Source organism: Salmo trutta, chromosome 24 (genome assembly GCF_901001165.1).
Source record: "Salmo trutta chromosome 24, fSalTru1.1, whole genome shotgun sequence".
Lineage (NCBI taxonomy): Eukaryota > Metazoa > Chordata > Actinopteri > Salmoniformes > Salmonidae > Salmo > Salmo trutta.
In genome coordinates this window covers 20,781,574-20,803,550 of record NC_042980.1, presented here as the reverse complement: position 1 = coordinate 20,803,550, position 21,977 = coordinate 20,781,574, and the positions used below count along the sequence as shown (strand labels likewise).

Below are 21,977 nucleotides of genomic sequence, written 5' to 3'. Positions count from 1 at the left end.
TTTGGAGCATCCTACCTCCCAGAGGTCTGTGTGGGTGGCCGTTGTGGCGTAGGAGGCGTGGCCCAGTGGGGCTCCCGTTGAGCTCCAAACGCCCCATTTTCCCTGGCGGGGGTCCACTGAGGTCCGGGCTGCCCCCCCGCCGCTCCCGCTCAGGACTGTCCTGCATGCGGGGGCTCTCCCCTCCACCACGCTCCATCCCCCTCCAACCACCAGGAGGGGCTACTGCCAGAGGGTAAGGGCCTAGAGGGGCACAGACAGCAGAGGGTAAGGGCCTAGAGGGGCACAGACAGCAGAGGGTAAGGGCCTAGAGGGGCACAGACAGCAGAGGGTAAGGGCCTAGAGGGACACAGACAGCAGAGGGTAAGGGCCTAGAGGGGCACAGACAGCAGAGGGTAAGGGCCTAGAGGGGCACAGACAGCAGAGGGTAAGGGCCTAGAGGGGCACAGACAGCAGAGGGTAAGGGCCTAGACGGGCACAGACAGCAGAGGGTAAGGGCCTAGAGGGACACAGACAGCAGAGGGTAAGGGCCTAGAGGGGCACAGACAGCAGAGGGTAAGGGCCTAAAGGGGCACAGACAGCAGAGGGTAAGGGCCTAGAGGGACACAGACAGCAGAGGGTAAGGGCCTAGAGGGACACAGACAGCAGAGGGTAAGGGCCTAGAGGGGCACAGACAGCAGAGGGTAAGGGCCTAGAGGGGCACAGACAGCAGAGGGTAAGGGCCTAGAGGGGCACAGACAGCAGAGGGTAAGGGCCTAGAGGGACACAGACAGCAGAGGGTAAGGGCCTAGAGGGGCACAGACAGCAGAGGGTAAGGGCCTAGAGGGACACAGACAGCAGAGGGTAAGGGCCTAGAGGGGCACAGACAGCAGAGGGTAAGGGCCTAGAGGGGCACAGACAGCAGAGGGTAAGGGCCTAGAGGGGCACAGACAGCAGAGGGTAAGGGCCTAGAGGGGCACAGACAGCAGAGGGTAAGGGCCTAGACGGGCACAGACAGCAGAGGGTAAGGGCCTAGAGGGGCACAGACAGCAGAGGGTAAGGGCCTAGAGGGGCACAGACAGCAGAGGGTAAGGGCCTAGAGGGGCACAGACAGCAGAGGGTAAGGGCCTAGAGGGGCACAGACAGCAGAGGGTAAGGGCCTAGAGGGACACAGACAGCAGAGGGTAAGGGCCTAGAGGGGCACAGACAGCAACAATGAAGAAAGTTAAGGAAAACACAAAAAGATCAATACAAAAAACTACCAAAATGATATATGAAATACAATCACTAAGTTTTCACTTATACATACATCCTGTAAAGAATATCCCTCCCCTACATACCACGCCGATTCCCTCAGAGACAGAACATGTGGCAACTATCCTATCCCTGAAACCCCAGGCTTGTTTTTAAGGAGCCTGGTAGCTTATCTGCATTATCGTTAGTCAGGCTCAACAGAGACAGAGAGCGAGATAGCGAGAGAGCGAGAAAGACAGAGAGAGAGACAGAGAGAGAGAGAGAGAGAGAGAGAGAGAGAGCGAGGTTCTGCACCAGCATGTGTGGGGAATGTAAACTGGGCTGTGTGGGTGAAAGTGGAGGGGATTGGGTGGTGGAAGGTCTACTCTAACAGTAAGGGATTCCAACTCTGTCCCCTCTCTAGCCTCGGCGCTCGCACAGTCAGTCAGGAGTGACGTTTTTGTCTTGTGTGTCCCCGAGAGAGACAGAAGAAGATATGTATAAATATACTGTGTGTGTGTGTGTGTGTGTGTGTGTGTGTGTGTGTGTGTGTGTGTGTGTGTGAGTGTGTGTGTGTGTGTGTGTGTGTGAGAGTGTGTGTGAGAGTGTGTGTGAGTGTGTGTGTGTGTGTGTGTGTGTGTGTGTGTGTGTGTGTGAGAGTGTGTGTGTGTGTGTGTGTGTGTGTGTGTGTGTGTGTGTGTGTGTGTGTGTGTGTGTGTGTGTGTGTGTGTGTGTGTGTGTGTGTGTGTGTGTGTGTCGCTGGATGCATCAGCGTGGGGCAGTGTCCTGGGATCAGTATAATTGGTCTGCCAAAGCGCTCATATTGGAATTGTCCATAAGAGAGGCTGCTAGGCAATAGAGGACACCTGCCAATTATCGAAGAGCAGAGAGAACACACACACACACACAAGCCAAATGGACGGGTCATATTTGCATACTAGTCTTTGGACACTGCCAGCCAACAATGTGTAAACTATGTCTGAGTGAGGGAGAGAGAGTAGGGGGACAGAGAGAGAGAGAGAGAGAGAGAGAGAGAGAGAGAGAGAGAACAGAAAAAGAGAGGCTGCTAGAGTGAGAATTAGAAGGGGTACCCACTGAAGAGAGATGGTAAGAAGGTGCATTATTTCATAGCACCTTTTATTTAGCAGCCTACGTTACAAGAAATGTGGGCGGCAGGTAGCCTAGCGGTGGGACAGGAACTGAAAGGTTGCTGGTTCCAACCCCCGAGCCGACTTCATGAAAAACCTGTGGATGTGCCCTGGAGCAAGGCACTTAACCCTAATAGCTCCTGTAAGTCGCTGGATAAGAGCGTCTGCTAAATTACTAACATTTTCAATGTTAAACAAAGAGAAAAGTCGTGGGGGAAGAAAATAAAAATAGGATTATTTTGGGAGCAAGAGGGATGACCAAGAAATAAGAAATGTGAAGAAAGATCATAACACATGTTTGAGAGGGATGATGTCCATCCTCTTCCCAACCTCTTCCCAACCAAAGCCCCCACCCTCCTGATCGTTTTTACAGACCTAGTCTCTCTCTCCCTGCTAACACTGTCATGAGTCCCCACAAAGACATGGTTTTCACACTGTGGTCTTTCTCCCTCTCTTCTCCATCTCCCGCTCCCTCTTCTCTTCTCCTTCTCCCGCTCCCTCTTCTCTTCTCTTCTCCCTCTCTTCTCTTCTCCCTCTCTTCTCCTTCTCCCGCTCCCTCTTCTCTTCTCCCTCTCTTCTCTTCTCCCTCTCTTCTCCTTCTCCCGCTCCCTCTTCTCTTCTCCTTCTCCCGCTCCCTCTTCTCTTCTCTTCTCCCTCTCTTCTCCTTCTCCCACTCCCTCTTCTCTTCTCCCTCTCTTCTCTTCTCCCTCTCTTCTCCTTCTCCCGCTCCCTCTTCTCTTCTCCTTCTCCCGCTCCCTCTTCTCTTCTCTTCTCCCTCTCTTCTCCTTCTCCCACTCCCTCTTCTCTTCTCCCTCTCCGGCTCCCTCTTCTCTTCTCTTCTCCCTCTCTTCTCCTTCTCCCACTCCCTCTTCTCTTCTCCCTCTCCCACTCCCTCTTCTCTTCTCCCTCTCCGGCTCCTGCATGGGGCATCACCTCTCATTTCTCCACTACAGAGGAGAAAAACACCACCGACCACGGAACCCAAAGAACACTGCCCACATACACCCCCAATCTGAGAGGAATTACGAGCTTGGGTGAAATGTCAAAATGAATAATAAATTAAAAACATTAGCCTTAGCGTGATTAAGAAGAAACTTTGCGTGGGCCCAAAAAAAGCAAGTGGCTGAATTCTCTGGTGTTTAATAAGATCGGCATGAAGAAATATGAAGGACCTTTGAATGGAAAGAATGTGCTCCAGCACTAGTACAGTTGTCTGTCTGTCTGTCTGTCTGTCTGTCTGTCTGTCTGTCTGTCTGTCTGTCTGTCTGTCTGTCTGTCTGTCTGTCTGTCTGTCTGTCTGTCTGTCTGTCTGTCTGTCTGTCTGTCTGTCTGTCTGTCTGTCTGTCTGTCTGTCTCTCTCTCTCTCTGTCTCTCTCTCTCTCTCTCTCTCTCTCTCTCTCTCCTCTCTCTCTCTCTCCTCTCTCTCTCTCTCCTCTCTCTCTCTCTCTCTCTCTCTCTCTCTCTCTCTCTCTCTCTCTCTCTCTCTCTCTCCTCTCTCTCTCTCTCTCTCTCTCTCTCTCTCTCTCTCTCTCTCTCTCTCTCTCTCTCTCTCTCTCTCTCTCTCTCTCTCAGAATTCACAAGCTAACAAACTGGCAGCTCTGTTCAAGAACAATAGAATAGCCACATATAAATGGTAATGCTATAATACACTGTCGAATGTAAACAGCTTCGGGAACAGCTATTCAACTCTCTCCAATATAAACTGCATGGAGAGAAATTGGCTCCCAACCTCCTGTAAACTAGATGATTATTTACTAGCCACCAGGGAGGATATCATTTGAACAAGAAAGGACTGGACAAAACTATCTACAAGGACAGTAATAGGATAACCCCACACGCAAGCTAACCCAAGTCACTGTAGGATCTTTAATCTATTCCCTGTAGTTGTATCTTTTGCATAACCTCTAATCATTGTATGTTGAAAGAGCCACATCCCTCGCTCACCCTGCACTCAGCTCCCCTCACCTCTCTCTCAGTTCATTTGCGACAAACCTCTCCTCTCCTCCTCTCCTTCAACAAGTCCCAACATGACCCTCAGGAGCCGACGATCCCAATCACCCCCTCACTGCCGCCTACCGGCATCTCAGCACCCGTCTTTCCTTCAGAACCTCCTCCACCATAGTCACAAATATTTGAGGAGATAAAAAAAAGCATTTCACTTTTTTTTTTATGCCCACATACACATCTACACTGAAACCTGTTTTAATGTGACGTTTGTTACTGTAAAGACCCAGCGAAGTCAACTTGTACTGATGAGGCCAATGCAGCCCAGAAGACATTGCTTTGCCTCTCCAATGTCCTGACCCTTAACCTGTCCAAAGACTAGACAGACCAAACCCACATACAGAAGCAGCCTCACGTTACAGTATGAATATCCACAACAAACCCTTCTCTTTTCCTTCAAACTCAGTGATCCGGTGCAACATTCCTTTTTCTGAATTATGGATAGTGTAAGAATGTGGAGTATATGAAATATTAAACCCGGTGCCAGACAATGCCTGTGGACCGTACAGAGAACAGAGCACAGCCACCCATGTCCCATAGTGTCATTGTTTTCCTCCTTCACAGGACAACATGGGGTTTCACCTTCAATGGGAGAGGGGAGGGGGAGGGGGTTGTATGTGTCTGTGGGTGTGTGTGTGTAGGTGAATGCTGTGTCCTAGCCTTACAGTGGAAAATATGAGTGCGTAGACAAAGTCATGCACGCAGGCACACACACACACACACACACACACACACACACAAAGAATTCTGTAACAGTTAAGAAGCACTGACAACATTGTACATGTGTGGGCAAAAGTAAATAGCTGTTCTTATGACAGGTCGATCTATCAATGGATTTCGTGAGCAATAAACTGATCTATTTAGCAGACCAGATATAACTGTTGAATAACTAGACCTCATCAAGTTCACCAGACATCGTACAGTGTGGTTCTGGGAGATCAGCTGGGAGAGAAGTGGCAGTTAATGCTGAGTCGATAAGATGTTAAATATCTGTCCTATAGGAAAGGACACATCGTTATGCCTTGTGGTAATACAGAGCAGACAGGGAGGCATTTTTGAATCCCCGAGCAGCTATCTAGACAAACACTCTTTGAAATTCACTACTTTGATTATCTTGGACACTTGAGGTTTAATCTACAAAATAGGCTACTCCTAAATTCCACATTCTCATACAGACAAAACAAATACACGCGCACAGACGTTAGATCGCAGAGGAAAATAACAGACACACCCTTACTGATTGGAAAATACTACATAGCAATAAACACACCTATAAACAATACGTGAAATGCACACACACACACACAAACACACGTGTAATTCTAAACCCGCCTACACTATACTGGACACAGAGCAGAGTCTACATGATTCCATCATCATTTGTAATACTGGTACCATCAGCCAACTCATAATAACTATTATAATAGTCCCAATGACAGGGTGGAACTGTGTATAAAAGTGAGTAAAAGGAGACTGTCTCTCCCTCTCTTCTCTCTTCCACCTACTCTCTTTTCCTCTCTGTCTCTCTCCTGCTTTCTTCCACCTTCTCTCTTTTCCTCTGTCTTTCTCTCTTTTCCTCTCTGCCTTTCTCTCTATTTCATCTCTTTTCCTCCCCGTCTCTCTCTCTCTCTCTCTCTCTCTCGTATTTTCTGCTCCAAATTCTGTCAGGAGAGCGGTGCTCTGAGCACGTTGTGCCACACACGGGAGACTGAGGGCAGTAAATGTTGTACAACTGATGTAAGTGTACTTACAAACAGAAACTCTATGGTGTGTGAGAGAGAGACAGAGAGAGAGAAAGAAAGAAATCGATACTAAAAGAAAGATTGAGAGTAGGTGCGCACATGCTAGAGAGATAGTGTGTGAGAGAGAGGAACAGATGGTGAAAGGAATAGGGTGAGGTAGGCTTGTGGCAAGGCTTCCACATTTTTTGGAGATACCCCTACCCAAGGTAGGACAAAACACAACCATGTTTTTTTCACATCTTTAATGTCTCTCAGTTATGAAACAGATAGTTGTGTAAAAATATTTTTGTGCAAAAGTAGCAAAATTGATAGATATTGTGACACACCCCCTAAATTCAAAAAGTACTGACTAATGCCTGGCTGGACGGGGGAGGGGCCACAAACTCATGTAATCCAATATTGCAAGCTCTGATATTGCTAAAATGTGGAATACAAGTAGTCTGTTGTCTGCCCTACATACACAAACAAACATCATTAGGATATCTTCATACATCTGAGAAATATAGACCTGTAAACACAGAGATGCAATAGGTAGAAATATCAACTATGAATATTTATGATGAATGTAAGCTTTACTTCCTGGTGGCTGATTAATAGGCAACTTTCCAAGTCATGGACTTAAACACATCCAGTTGCACGTATTTTGATTTTGTGGCTATTGTAATCGTCTCTAAGGAAAACAAGTGGGCTCAGACATTGTCACATCACATGTAAATATGAATTTTGTAAATTTGTTTTTTTCCTTCAGAATTGTGTACAACACTCACGCCCATGAAGACTGTTTTCATGTAAATGCATTTTTTTCTGAATCTAATATGGTCAACATAATTACACTTAAACACCTTTTCCTGCATATAAATTGTGGTTTATTTAGTATTGTGTTACTGTGTCTTTAAAAGGGTTGCATGCGGCTCTTGGTATAACTAGGGCTATGAGTGGCACTGCCATGCCTCTTTTGTTTGAATAGCTGATGTCAACTAGCTTTTCACTCTGTGTTCATGTGTTTCACAACACGAGCACATGGTAGCATAACCACATTACAGGAAAACAATATCTATCAATTCAATCACTTTTGCAGTAAAATATTTTTTCACAATCATCCATTTCATAAATGGGAGACATTAGAGATGTGAAAAAACATGGTTGTGTTTTGTTCTACTTCGGGTCAGGGTAAAAAGAGTTGGCCACTAGCCTAAGTTCTACTTCGGGTCAGGGTAAAAAGAGTTGGCCACTAGCCTAAGTTCTACTTCGGGTCAGGGTAAAAAGAGTTGGCCACTAGCCTAAGCGGTAAGAGATGGTGCAAGAGAGCTAGAATTAGGACAGACAGGAAGACACACAAAAACAAATGTAGAGTATAGGAGAAACATTGTAACTAAGAACACAGACAAATATAAACTAAAACAAAACAACAGATAAAACACAAAGTAAATGAAACAACAGATAACACATAAGCCATGGAGATGCAGAGAAAAAAAGCAGAGAAAGGCTCAAACTTCAGAGAGACAAACTTACAGTAGCTCTTTGCTGCCATGCCTAGCCCCATGCAGTAAACCACAAAGCCTGTACCACTCTAGCCTATCTATTCACGGTGTGATAGACTGTATTCATGAAAGGCTCCACCACAGACAAGCAAAGCAGAAAGGGAGAAGGGCTTATGACACATTATTAGTCATATTACCAGGAACGATTAGATTAATCACATTACTGAACGTACACTCAGCAAAGCTCTGTTCTCCAATAAACACCTGGGCCATGTCCAAAATGGCACCATATTCCAAATATAGTGCACTACTTTTGATGAGATCTCTATGGGCCCTACTCAAAAGTAGTGCACTACACATGGAATAGGGTGCCATTTGGGGTGCGACCTTGTGTTACAGCAGGGCTATCAAACTGTTGGCTAATGCTGCTCTCTATGACAGAGATAAAAGATGGGTAGAGGGAGAGATATTAAAATCAGTCTCTCTGTATGTTGGTGTGTGTGTGTACTGGGGAGGAGGGATTGACAGAAAGCTTTTCATCACTGGCAGGGTTCTACGCTGCCTTTTTTTACAAGAAGCACATGTATACATTTAGAATACAGTAAAAAATATTCAAAGTATTAATGACAAGAATTGCCAGGAATTACAAAATACAGGTTTAAGGAGCACCAGAAAAATGTATTTTTAAGATGGAGATGTAGCCTACATTAGGCCTATATGAATCCTGGCTACTTTTGAAGCTCATCTCCTGAAGCAGCTATCCCTTTTCCTTTCTTTCTGTTACGCTAAATGTTGTCTGAGGGCACTGGTGCTCCCAAATTCAAATCCCAGGTAACACAGCAAAATATTTAGGAGAATATTTGACCAAAATGGTAGTCTGGCCCCTGACTGGGTATTAACATGATAGCTCCTCCTCACAAGCACCAACCTTTTGGCCTGACATGAACCTATACTGACACTGTTGCACCACCACCACAAAAACAACAATAAACACAATGTGATACTAATATATATATAGTGCCTGACTTGGACTGAAACAGGTACTGTATATAAACGCAACATGTAAAGTGTTGGTCCCATGTTTCCTGAGCTGAAATAAATGATCCCCGAAATTTTCAATAAGCACAAAAAGCTTATTTCTCTTCAATTTTGTTTACATCCCTGTTAGTGAACATTTCTCCTTTGGCAAGATAATCCATCCACCTGACAGGTGTGACATATCAAGAAGATGATTAAACAGCATGATCATCACACAGGTGCACCTTGCGCTGAGGACAATAAAAGGCTACTCTAAAATGTGCAGTTTTGTCACACAACACAATGCCACAGATGTCTGAAGCTTTGAGGGAGCGTGCAATTGACATGCTGACTGCAGGAATGTCCACCAGAGCTGTTGCCAGAGAATTTAATGTTAATTTCTCTACCATAAGCCGCCACCGTCATTTTAGAGACTTTGGCAGTATATCTAACAGGCCTCACAACCGCAGATCACAGGTAACCATGGCAGCCCAGGACCTCCACATCCGGCTTCTTCCCCTGCGGGATCGTCTGAGACCAGCCACCCGGACAGCTGATGAAACTGAGGAGTATTTCTGTCTGTAATAAAACCCTTTTGTGGGGGGAAAACGAATTTGATTGGCTGGGCCTGGTTCCCCAATGGGTGGGCCTGGCTTCCAAGTGGGTGGGCCTATGCCCTCCCAGGCCCACCCATGGATGCGCTCCTGCCCAGTCATGTGAAATCCATAGATTAGGGCCTAATGAATTTATTTAAATTGACTGAAGAGTCAGAGAGAAGGGGAGAGAGGGGAAGAGTTGGAGAGAAGGGGAGAGAGAGGGGAAGAGTTGGAGAGAAGGGGAGAGAGAGGGGAAGAATTGGAGAGAAGGGGAGAGAAAGGGGAAGAATTGGAGAGAAGGGGAGAGAGAGGGGAAGAGTTGGAGAGAAAGGGAGAGAAAGGGGAAGAATTGGAGAGAAGGGGAGAGAGAGGGGAAGAGTTGGAGAAGGGGAGAGAGAGGGGAAGAGTTGGAGAGAAAGGTTGAGAGTTGAAAAGAGAGGGGGAGAGTTAGAGGCAGGGGGAGAGAGGGGGAGAGTTGGAAAGAGAGGGGGGAGGGGGGAGAGAGGGCGAGAGCTCTTCTGGCAAACATGTTTAGCTCTCTCATAAACATCTCATTTGATAATAAAAGATAAAGAGTTAACAGCAGGACTTTATAACCCCACCCCTTGTGCGCACCCACACACACACACACATAAACAGACACACACACATATGCGCGCATGCATCTACACACAAACACACAAACTGCAGCCAGCACACACACAACACAGGCTGGCTGCTTTGACACTTCCAAGGACCACACACTGACTCACAGGCACACACATGGGACCCCAAGCCAGCCCTCTGAATAATACAGCCTGGGAGCACACACACACACACACACACACACACACACACACACACACACACACACACACTGTGACGATAGAAGTCTCACACACCGTAGCCTGAGGCCCTGTGTATCATGTGCTGTGTGGACTGCAGCGACGGGCCAACGCCACGGCCACTAGATAAACTACACAGTAACAACCCTGCTACCTACATCAACAGGACCGCTGCCTGGCTCACACTACATGCCAAAGCTAACTCAGCTCAGTCCCACCGCAGCAGCAGCTCGCACCAGACTCACACTACCAGGAATGGCTGTGGCTCAGATACAGTTGATATACTCAAAGTCTTTGGTTAAAACTATGACACCAAAATGCACTTGTATGCCCAGTACTTTATTTATATGTGCCATTTAGCAGACACTTTCATCCAAAGTGACATAGAGTCATGAATGCATACATTTTTATATGAGTGGCCCCAGCGGGAATCCAACCCACAATCATTTGCCCTGAGAAGTGGCAAAGACTAAATAAGAAGTTATTATTAGTGTGCCCTCTATTTCCCCACAGACCATCCCTGCTGATATCTAATCTGCTGTTTAATAGCATAGACACACCCACCCTTGATATGTGAACACAGATAGCATGGGTTCACACAGGAAAAATAGACAGGGAGAGGAGAGAACAGAACAGAGGGACGAGGGGAAGAGAACAGGATATCATAGAAAAGGGGGATGAGAGGAGGGAAGCAGTCATTGTGAAACACATTTACAGGGTCTGTCTGAAAATTAGTCATAAAAAGAAAGGATGGATTGGAGCACAACAAAGACCAAGTTAAAAGGGCAAGAATCTGTGACAAACAAAATAATTGAAAATAATGGCTTCCTGCTGTTTATAAGTTAACCTTCATCAGTGCAGGGTGGAGTGAGGGGAGGGATGGCCCAAAAAATGCAGCGGTGACAAGACTCGTTCATAGCATGCTGCTTTTGACGCAATCTTGACGCATTCGGCTATGTTCCTATTTCATAATGAATGAGTGAATCCTGTCTTGTATGCCCAAAACGTCCACATTCAGTATCCAGTAGATTATGTTTATGATATTTTGAAATTATTTAAATAACTGTAGATACCAGATACCGTATTTCTGGAGTGAGAAAGTTAAGCAGAAATCATTTTGCTGAAGTTGCTCTGACTTCAAATGTTCATATTGGAAGATGCGCTTTGCTGATGATGCGCTTGTGATAAGCTAACTGAAGATAGTTTCCATTTGGGGAGACACACGTAGGCTATAATAATTCAGGGTCAATGACAGTTTAAAATTATCTTCATGAATTGACACATATTTCAGTTATGAATTCACGTATAACTCGAGCGCGAAATACGAGTAATGGTTGGAGAAAACGCCCTGCGAAAAGTCACGGCTTTCCATCTATTCTATTTCATCTATTCCTTCGGTTATGATACGCATTTGCGCACGCTATGGTCAATTCCTGTCCAATGCCGATAAAATGTGAGCACTGTGCCAAAATCGCAACATCTAGGCAAATTTTAAACAGAACGAGATCTGGTGTGACTGACAAAAGGCTTCATCTTAAGAGCTGAAACGAATTAATTTTTCTTTGGGCTTGGCATAGAATTTTGTTGGATTGCTTCGGGGCTCTGTTTACTCAAACACATAAGATAGACAGGAAAATAGTCGATGGTGACATGTGTAAGAAAATAATGCTTCTAGCCCACTTACTGGTGGCAACTGGCAACAATAAAACTAACATTCCTGATTCCTCTCTCTACTGTACTAGAATTGGCCTACATTCATTTGCCAGAGCTCCCCCCAAAATGAAATAAATGTAGACTACTTGAGTAAACTGGTTGTGGGCCTTTCCAGGCCGAGCACAGTCGGTCTCTGTGTAACTTCATCTTGGGAGCTGATCACTGGGTTTTGAATCTACGTATTTATTTGAGAGCTTGGAACTTACTAAGAATAGCTTTTAGTACCATTTAAAACTATTGTTTTTGACATAATGGTGGGAGTTTCCCATTTAGGCTAAAACGCATTACTTCAATCCCTGATCTAAAACGCATTGCTTCAATCCCTGATCTAAAACGCATTACTTCAATCCCTGATCTAAAACGCATTACTTCAATCCCTGATCTAAAACGCATTACTTCAATCCCTGATCTAAAACGCATTACTTCAATCCCTGATCTAAAACGCATTACTTCAATCCCTGATCTAAAACGCATTACTTCAATCCCTGATCTAAAACGCATTACTTCAATCCCTGATCGCATGTTGCACGCATTGATTGCAGGAGAAAATGTAGACCTTAATTAAGCAACATTTGGGTTGAAGGGTCGCCTCCTGTCAGAATTGCATGTTTGGCTGCCCGTGGTGTCTGTGCCCTTGACCTGACGGTGCAGAGACTTGAGTCAGAGGCCTTCTGTTTGGGATAGGATCAGGTGACCCGCCTCTGCAAAAATGAGATTGGCTAGCCCATACACTGTCCCTACTGCCGGTGGCTAGCCCATACACTGTCCCTCCTGCCAGTGGCTAGCCCATACACTGTCCCTACTGCCAGTGGCTAGCCCATACACTGTCCCTACTGCCGGTGGCTAGCCCATACACTGTCCCTACTGCCGGTGGCTAGCCCATACACTGTCCCTACTGCCGGTGGCTAGCCCATACACTGTCCCTACTGCCAGTGGCTAGCCCATACACTGTCCCTACTGCCAGTGGCTAGCCCATACACTGTCCCTACTGCCAGTGGCTAGCCCATACACTGTCCCTACTGCCAGTGGCTAGCCCATACACTGTCCCTACTGCCAGTGGCTAGCCCATACACTGTCCCTACTGCCAGTGGCTAGCCCATACACTGTCCCTACTGCCAGTGGCTAGCCCATACACTGTCCCTACTGCCAGTGGCTAGCCCATACACTGTCCCTACTGCCAGTGGCTTCATAACTTGGCTGCATTACGATCAAGTATTATCAGTCTATATGCCCATTCTTTTCTCGTTAGTAGGCTATTGGTGGAGGTTGTATTAGCGAAAAGCAAGCTATGCCCAATAACCTACAGGAGATCGAAGTAGCTATGGAATATTAGACAGATGTAAAATATATATTCCCATATACCATTACGTGTTTATTATGCCACGAATCAATTCATACATTATACGATTTAAATAGAACAAATAGCCTACTACGCATGCCTTTTCCTTAGAGCTTCTACAATGACTTACAGTTAGTTCGACAAGTTACCAAATCGTCTACTACTGCAGAGGAAGCGACAGGCTTCTGCTGCTTCCTCGCAGTCTAACCAAGGTGAGAGAACCAGACTGGGTGGGTGAAAATGATTCAGCCACATTATGAATATAGTGGCAGATCAATTGAAAGTGTTTCTTTATTATTCAATAGTCTATACCAACGAATTTGGACATATAGGTTTTATAAGGGTGCTTATAGAAGGCAAATGTCGGAATTATTAGTCATCGTATTATTACACATAGGCCTACGTTATTGGATGAATTAGAATATATTTGATTATATTTAATATAGGTTTCAAATAATATAGGCTAATATCCATCAAATGAAAATACAATAAATTCACGCTAACTGATTACATTATTTAATGAATGAATGAACGAGTTAATATTTATCTTTTCAGTAGGCTTAACTTCAGGAGTGGAAATGATGTCCTTCTAAATTCAAAACTCGGCTGTTAATTCATTTCTAACTTCAACAAGTAATGGCTCGCTCGTTATTTGAAATGTTATAGAGACGTGCAAAAAAAATGCTAATCATGACACAGTGTATTGTGTGATTTTCCTAAAACAACAGTTAAATACAAATCTTCAATAAGGTTAAATATTAATCTAACGTTAAAAGTAAAAGACAACATTAATGAACACAGACAGACAGACAGACAGACAGACAGACAGACAGACAGACAGACAGACAGACAGACAGATAGAAATAAATTTGTTCCATATTTGGACAAACACGCACGTTGGCGAGAGAAGCAGGTCTCTCAGACAATCGGTGAATTTACAGGTTATTCTCTCCAACAACGGAACGGTGGATGTGCTGGAATAGCATGTGCAACCCAGCCTATGCAGGATAGTTCATTCATGATTTGTTTGGAAACTTTACAGAGAAATAAAAAGGGTAAAGATAAACCTTGTTGTGACATAGGGTCAACTCTACTCTGAATGAGATGTTTCTATTGATACATTCTTATGAACACGGAATACGTTTTTAGAAAATGTATTCCAACGGCAGCACAGAAAGAACATGGAATCTGCGTATACATAACCTACGTTTGCTTGATCAGCCTACGATAAATATAACACTTTACAACACACACGGAGTTATCAAAGTAACTGTTTTCACTTTATTACTCAAAAATGAAGACGTTACCGTTTCATCAACTGAAAATGTGCAAACCCAAAGGTAAAAAGTAGTCAAATAATCATTAACAAAAAGAAACCGCATACATAGCGAGATATGTTTCCCCAAGATGTTCCCTTTGACCTTTCTAACGCACGGGTGCCATCAATCAGATGAACTACAATGATAGGCCTAAATAACCCACATGTAGTCTATGTGAAATCATTATTATGTAAACTGAATGATAATCATGAGTTGTTATAGTTAGTTATTATTATTAATCAGTAGGCTAATTAAATAATAATTGTCCTCATTGTCGTTATTACATTGGACTATTAATATAGGCCTAATAATAATAATAATAATGCATTGTGTAATAGATCGTTTAGTCTGGTGATGAAAACTGTGTACAAATAGCCTACATTGTTATGGGAATTAAGTGACCAAAAAAATGAATTGGAGATACGATATGCTACAGGCCTATTAATAAAGTTTGAAACCAATAGTCTAGAGCCTACAGCTATTATAGCAATCGTCACTGTAAACGACATTGTTATTAGGCTTATGTTGTACTTTTCAATTAACATCTGAAGGTAAAATAATAAACTATAGCCCCAGATAGGCTATTTACCCCTAGGTGCAACAAGTGATTTCTCTTTCTCCTAATCGATTGTATTACTGCATAACACCGCTGCTGCCGTGTTGTGTTGTCAGAAGATATACAAGATGAATGGCTTATTACAATGCATGTGGAATCGGTGGAAACGGTCAGGTTAGTCATTACGGAACAACTCTGACTAGTACTTACTGTTTATGGGGTGTCTGTACCTCTGCTGGCCGTTGAGGAGGCTCTGTCCATTGATTAAAATGATTGAATCCAGGGCTGGGCTGCGTCGGGTCCACGACGGGCAGAGATCGGCTGGAGTCTGTGCTGCTGGACACAACTTCGTGCCCCACGCGCTGGATGTGAGCGAGTCCGAGAGAAATGAGAGAGATGGGAGACAAAGGTAGACAATGTGCGTTGGTTTATTGTCTGTGTGAGAGTGGTGTTCGCCTCAGAGAGAGAGAGAGAGAGAGAAAGAGAGAGAGAGTGTGTCTCTTTCGCTCGAGACCAGTGCGTCGAGGTTTGCTTTGCTGAGTGCGCGGGGATCGTGCTGGAGTTCGAGCCGCTGCGTCTCGCGGCGCAGAGAAACTTGTCAACCGGCCAGTTGGAGTCGTTTGATCGCACGTTGTGTCCTGTCGTCCCCGGTTAGACACGGCCGAGCCACAAATCGGTCCTCTTCTGAACTCGTGGCTTCTTCACCGGCGGGAACAAGGAAAACGCAAAACGCATCATAAGGAAATGTTCAAGTGAACAACAGGCAAAACAAACAAGTTGCTCAAGCAAAAGAAAAACAGACCGAAATCACAATGTCTGCGACAAAGAGAAGGTGTTAACTGAAGAAATCTCGATATAACAGTCACAATTTCGCGCAAAACAATCTGTGTGTCACTTTCAATGTTTCCGGTGCCAACGGGCGCGCTAACTGACAGCGGGTTCCCAAAAGGGGGAGGCGAGGGGGTGGAGAAAGAAGAAAGCAAGCGCCGGGGAGAGGGGAGGGGCGTCAAAAGTCATTTGGCCTATTCCTCAGCATGAGCATTTCGTGTCTCGCTGTAAACCCTAATATTCTGCACTGACTTGGTTTTTTCCCTTTCAAATATTTGATTTGGATGTGAGACTGCGCCATCGCCAATCACACATATTTGATTTCGGATACAATGTGTGCCTTTGTCAGTAGGTTCACTTTTATATGAAGAGGTTTTTTTAAAAATACATTTTACTATTTAAATCAGGACATATGCTGTTGTGCCAGATACGAGTTGTTATTACTGATAATAGTCTATTTAACAATAAATAGTTAGCCTATCAGGAATGCAGATGCAACAGAAAGGCTAGGCCTTGGTCTATACGTTTAATTCCATGCTCAACAAAGACATCAGTAGTCTAACAAACGTGCATAAATTGTAGCCGTCCCTGTCTCTGTCTGTCTTTGCCTGTCTGTTTTATTAGATGTCTTGTGTAAATACAGCAGGAGTGCACTGTCAGGGGAAATCATTGCATAATAAACTACATTCTTGATCGACAGATGTCACCGGCTTTTAATAAATAATGAGGCCAAACGGTCTCGCGAATGAACGGCTCTCCCCAGGTCGTCGTGACTGCGGTACAACAAGGAGAGGGCCACACAAAACTGTCTGTCCTAAATATTTGATGAGCTCGTTTCCGCTTTCGTTGTGGCCTAAGGTCACTTTCGATACCACATTGTGTGATGGTAGGTGAAAACGCAAGCATGTCAGTTTATGGTTGGCACGGTGGCAATATGGAAGGGCTCACTTAGCTGTGCCTTTACTTTCAGTGTCATTGCAACACTCCAATCCTTCAGATTAAATTGGATATTAGGCCTATAAACAATGTTTTAAAAGAATGATGTAGGCTAAAGGAGTATGCATGCACAATAGAAAATACCTATATTTTTGTGTTTATAACCACAGTCAAAACGTCGAAACATTTGCAAAAGATTTGACACTGCATGTGAATGCTAAAGGGCGTCTAGATGCCAGGGTAATGCCCATTTAGCTGCAACTGACGCAAAAAACCTCGGAATGCCAGTGTGACACGTGACATTCATGGGCACCAGTACATGTGAGGACCAGCCACAATGATGCTACCAATGTCTTCGAGATGCAAAGCTTAACCTACTTGATAACTGAGTCTACAAGCTCGAGAAAGAAAGAGAAAGAGAGAGCGAGGCGGGGGGGGGGCAATAGGGGGCAATAGGAGATACAGTGGCGCATGCAGCAATATTTAATGCAGTCCCAAACGCTACTTTTGGTCATCCTATTACTTTTTGCAGTGTTTCGTAATGCATGAAATAACAATTGGCGTTTTGATTTAAGGAATCGATTAGACAGTCTCTGGAGATTAGAAATATTGTGAAAACGCTTGGGTCACATTCGTTTTTTAAGTGGCGGCCCAATGACGTCAAAACATCATGACGTAAAGGTCAGACAAAACTTGTCCAATTATCGTCTCGGAATGAACGCAAGACTGATCAGCAGCAGCCGACGTGAGACTATGAGAGCTGATAGAGACTGATTGCTGGGCTAAAAAATGATTTAAAATGCCAGAGATGGCAACTTGGAATCATGACGTTTGTGGTTAGTTATCTTTGCCAACTAACTCACATTGTAACATCCTTTGCCAACCCCTCTCCCTAAGTCACATCCATAAAACTCTAAATTGTCCAATTCAATGTAATTACAAGTAAACTGGATATGAGTGGGTCCGCAGAACCTTACCTTGTTTGGAGCACTCTAATGAAGGTTTATTAAGCGCTCACGAACGTCGAGAGTTGGCAGTTCTGGAACCGTTCTGCTGATCGCAGTGTTCTCGGTGCAGAATACACGAGATGAGCGCTGGGGTGCGTGGAGGGACAGTGGTGAAACACCAGACGATGCGCGTAGCTCATTCGTCAATAATATTAAATATGTTAATGATGATGATGTAGCAGTGCGTGGGCGAGAGAACACTGTCTGGTCTGTGCGTTTCCTCAAAACGCGTCTGAATGTATAACTTTTGTCCAGACAATAGCCTACTTTATCATTGATTTGTAAAAGTATTATAGACCAATTTATCACCGTATGTCTTTGGGGGCAGGCATATGAACACATGTCATCTCCATGTCCTGTGTATGTGTGTATGTGTGTGTGTGTGTGTGTGTGTGTGTGTGTGTGTATGTGTGTGTGTGTTAACGAGTTGGGGTTGCAAATGGTAAGGGGATGGTATAATTAAAATATTTAACACGTGCGCTAAACCCCTGCTCCATTTTCTGAAGTGATCTTTAAAATGTTTTTTTTCTGCAGTGAGGATATTTAGGGGCGCGAAATGCTCGACCTCAGTTTATATAAATAACCCGTGGAGTTTTAAAGGTCCTAAAGCTACACTGTGGCCGACGTGACCTCGGAAACTATGTAATTTGTTAGTCCAATGGTTTTAACTTAACCTAAAAATGTCCCCCTTTCAAATCGAAAATTAGAGGAAATTTTCATTTATATGTCAAAACGAGCCGTTTAATTAAATGGACGTGTTTGTGTCTCCTGGCAAAAAGCGAAGACTTGGCATGAAATGTCACTTTTACGCAGCAATCTGTGTGTATTTTTTTGTCACAAGGAGAAATATTCTTTAGGCACCGCTAAACGATAGAGACGTGTCATTTAAAATGTCTCTAGAAGAACAGGCAATGTCCTTACAAGTGAAATAAGTGTTATCGAAAATACTTTATTTGGTAGCCTATAGAATGTGATCTGTCATCATCAACATCAAATATTATTATTGATATAGAGCCTAGAAATCATTTATAGCCTACCATTCTTAGGAATATAATTACTATTTTTGTCCGAGTCGGAATATGACTTCATTTATCATTTACTTAAGAGCATATTTAAATATGACTAAAACTGCCTATCAAACGATACGTTTAATTGCTATGTTATTTTTTTACATTATTTTACCTTTATTTAACTAGGCAAGTCAGTTAAGAACAAGTTCTTATTTTCAATGACGGCGTATGAACAGTGCCTTGTTCATGGACAGAACGACAGATTTTGACCTTGTCAGCTCGGGGATTCGATCTTGCAACCTTTCGGTTACTAGTCCAACGCTCTCGGCTACCTGCCGCCCCATGAAAGGCGCTTGCCACGAAACTTGGCTGCTATGTAGAAAGGTGCTTACCCGAATTTATCACAAGGATTTTCCTAAAGTCAGATGAAATGAAATAACTAAATATTTTATAACTGCTGAATACCTACAGTTTGAATTGTTTCGCAGACGTTTTTCAAGAAAGAAGAAAACAATACATAATGCATACATTTGGGCACAGGTGAATGGTTAAAAAAGGATTAGGGTTTTGCATTTGTACAATTAAACTATATTTATTTAAATAATCTCATAGGTCTTATCACATGAATACAAATAAATAGGCCTATACAGAATAATTGGAATGAGTGGTGATCTGTATGAGTATATCATTATTATGTCGCTAATGATTAAATCCTTCATTTTCAGCCATTTAAAAAATAATATGGATAACATATTCAACCTGTGGATAATACAATTCTCTAACACATTTCGTTTCAGTACTAGGCCTATGTGGGGAGAGAAGAAGTGAAGAAATAGGATCTATGTGTGAATATTCTTCCGTGTATTTATTCAACGAAATGTTTTGCTAACTGATGTGCATTTCACCTCGTGCAAAGCAGCCATTCCTTAGCTGTTTTGGTTCTTCTAAATAATTGAACACTGATTGGGGACTCCTTTGCATCTCTCCTGCACTCACTCCACTCTATTTATTTTCCATTTCTTGGGAAACTGGGAATCTAAAAGTATAAGACTGCTCAGAGGCAGGGAGGCAGTAGTAGCAATGAGCTCAAACTAGCGTGAAACTTTATAATGCCGTGAAACAATGAAAAATTGATCTCGACAATAGCCCCAATAGAAAACAATCAGAAAGAATCATTTCAATCATTTACAAGATGAAATATCCCGAAAGCTTTTGTAAAATATGATAGTAAATATGAAGCAGTTAGGTCAATTGAGCACACAGCATCCCAAGGTAAAATGAAAGCCTTATCTTGGGTGCCGATACAAATAGACCCAGATTGGGATAAGAGAGGAGAGGCCTTGCTGGGAGGTCTGCATGCACAGAAGGACCGGGCTCCAATGAGCCTCCTGGACGGGCTGACTGAGACCGAGTAGTCACTGGATGTCATCTGATTCTAAGCCCCTCTGAGCCCATTGCGTCACCCCAGCCTCCAAATAAGAATAACAGGCTTTTATTTCTTTCCCATTGAAGTCCCTGCTAGGGTTTGATAAGAAATGATCCGGTGATTTGACGTAGACCTCTGGCACAAAGCTAATTTCATTTCAAGAAGTCAGCAGAGTAACTTAAAGAAGAATGCATCTGGAATATGTCAGCCTGGTGCCGAATTAGTACCGCCGTTATGACTGTAGCTTATGTGTGTGTTGTGTGTGCAACAGGACACCAATAGCGCTGCAATAAACCGAAATGGCGAATAAGATAATGTATGCTCCTATAAAATAGCCTGCTAACGCTTCCTATGTGTTTCATTGGTCATCTCATTTGCTCAGTGTATAGTGACAGCGAGACACCAATATCGTTAAACCTGTCACTTCATGTAGAAATAGCACGACTGTGTGGAGGTTTATGGAATAGCAAGATAATGGATTGCACACGTGGTTGAAATATAAAGGGCGCATGGAAATCATTTTGCATTGAAGACATGATATTGTCTATTCACAAACCAATACCTGACACGTTTATTTCCTGGAGGTGGACGAAGAAATAGGCCTACTGATACTCATGTTTCTGTCTAACATATAAACTAATAAAATACTACTATTTTTGTTGTGATATTTATCAATTATTATATATAACATGTGGCTATTTACAGTTTATATATATGTACAGGTTACTTCATACAGTTATAACCAATAAACAAAGACAACATCTGACTTAACCCATGCCTGGTGGACTCCCACAATCTTAACCAATAGGATAAACCTATAGTTTTAAAGGGGATTTTTCGAACCTGAAGGATAAATAATTGAATGGACATAGACTGGCCAAAGTAGGCCATGGGGTGCCAATCGAGCTGTGCACAAAGCTACAGGCCAAGGAAGTCTGTGAAACGTTTATTGGCGAATTAAAATCGGCAGGAGGGCCACTGCTCCCTGCGGTCACAAACACCAACATGGTAATTTAGTATAAACTACAACTGGGACCACACATTCCTCTAACATGGTGGTATTTTAAGAAGTATATTCTCCGTGCTGAGAGGTGATATGGAGAGCGAAGGAGTCCATTTCAATTCGAGCAAATAAGTTAATAATAATAATAATAATAACAATAATAATATAATTAACATATAAATAATAACATCGACCACAACAACGAGGAGGCATAATAATAATAGTAATAATAATAATAACAACAACAGCCATTAATAATAATACAATAATTCCTTGGAATAGTTCGTTTAATGCACGTAAAATGTAGTCTAAGTATTCAGTAAATAAATGGCCTAAGCATGGTAAACCCTCGCTTTAACGAAAATATAACTGCTCAATGAACCATGGCTTAAATCATCTATAATTGGAGACGAAGGAAACTAATGCAAAACGAATGGCTGACGTTACAACACAAAACAGACAATTAAACAAAATCTTTACAAAAATAAATACATATTTTGCAGAACCCCAATTTCTTAAACCAGATTCTTGACCCACGTCAATGGTGCAACGTAGGCTATCTTAATGTATAATGATATATATATATAATGATATATTAGGCCATGTACAATTCAAGTTGGGAATGGGCAGGTCACTCAATTGTTGCCGTCAATATTTGCATCACATGGTCCAATGATTGCACATGATTTGTCGACAAATTCATTCATAACTCATAAACACGACCTTCAAATCCATTGGCAATCTTGTTCTACACCGATTATAGCCCACCAACACCATCCACAAAAATAGATATTATAGACCAGTAGTAGTTGCCTATG

The 21,977-nt window shown here is 43.3% G+C and overlaps 1 protein-coding gene across 9 annotated transcripts in view; it reads right to left on the bottom strand.

Annotated features, from left to right (window-relative positions):
• Window positions 1–17,840, bottom strand: part of LOC115160900 (DNA-binding protein SATB2) — a 57,972-nt gene extending 40,132 nt beyond the window's left edge. For 6 of the 9 annotated variants that reach the window (XM_029711406.1, XM_029711411.1, XM_029711412.1 and 3 more), the window contains exons 1-2: window positions 15,160–15,880; window positions 16–240 (exon numbers count right to left, since the gene is read on the bottom strand). In XM_029711406.1, coding sequence (XP_029567266.1) covers window positions 16–196 — 181 coding nt within the window. In that variant the 5' untranslated portion in view covers window positions 197–240; window positions 15,160–15,880. Of the gene's footprint in view, window positions 1–15; window positions 1,169–1,316; window positions 1,338–15,159; window positions 15,881–17,690 lie in introns of those variants that run through there. The other 3 variants (XM_029711408.1, XM_029711409.1, XM_029711410.1) reach the window with 3 other exon arrangements.
• Between the last annotated feature and the right edge of the window lie 4,137 nt (window positions 17,841–21,977).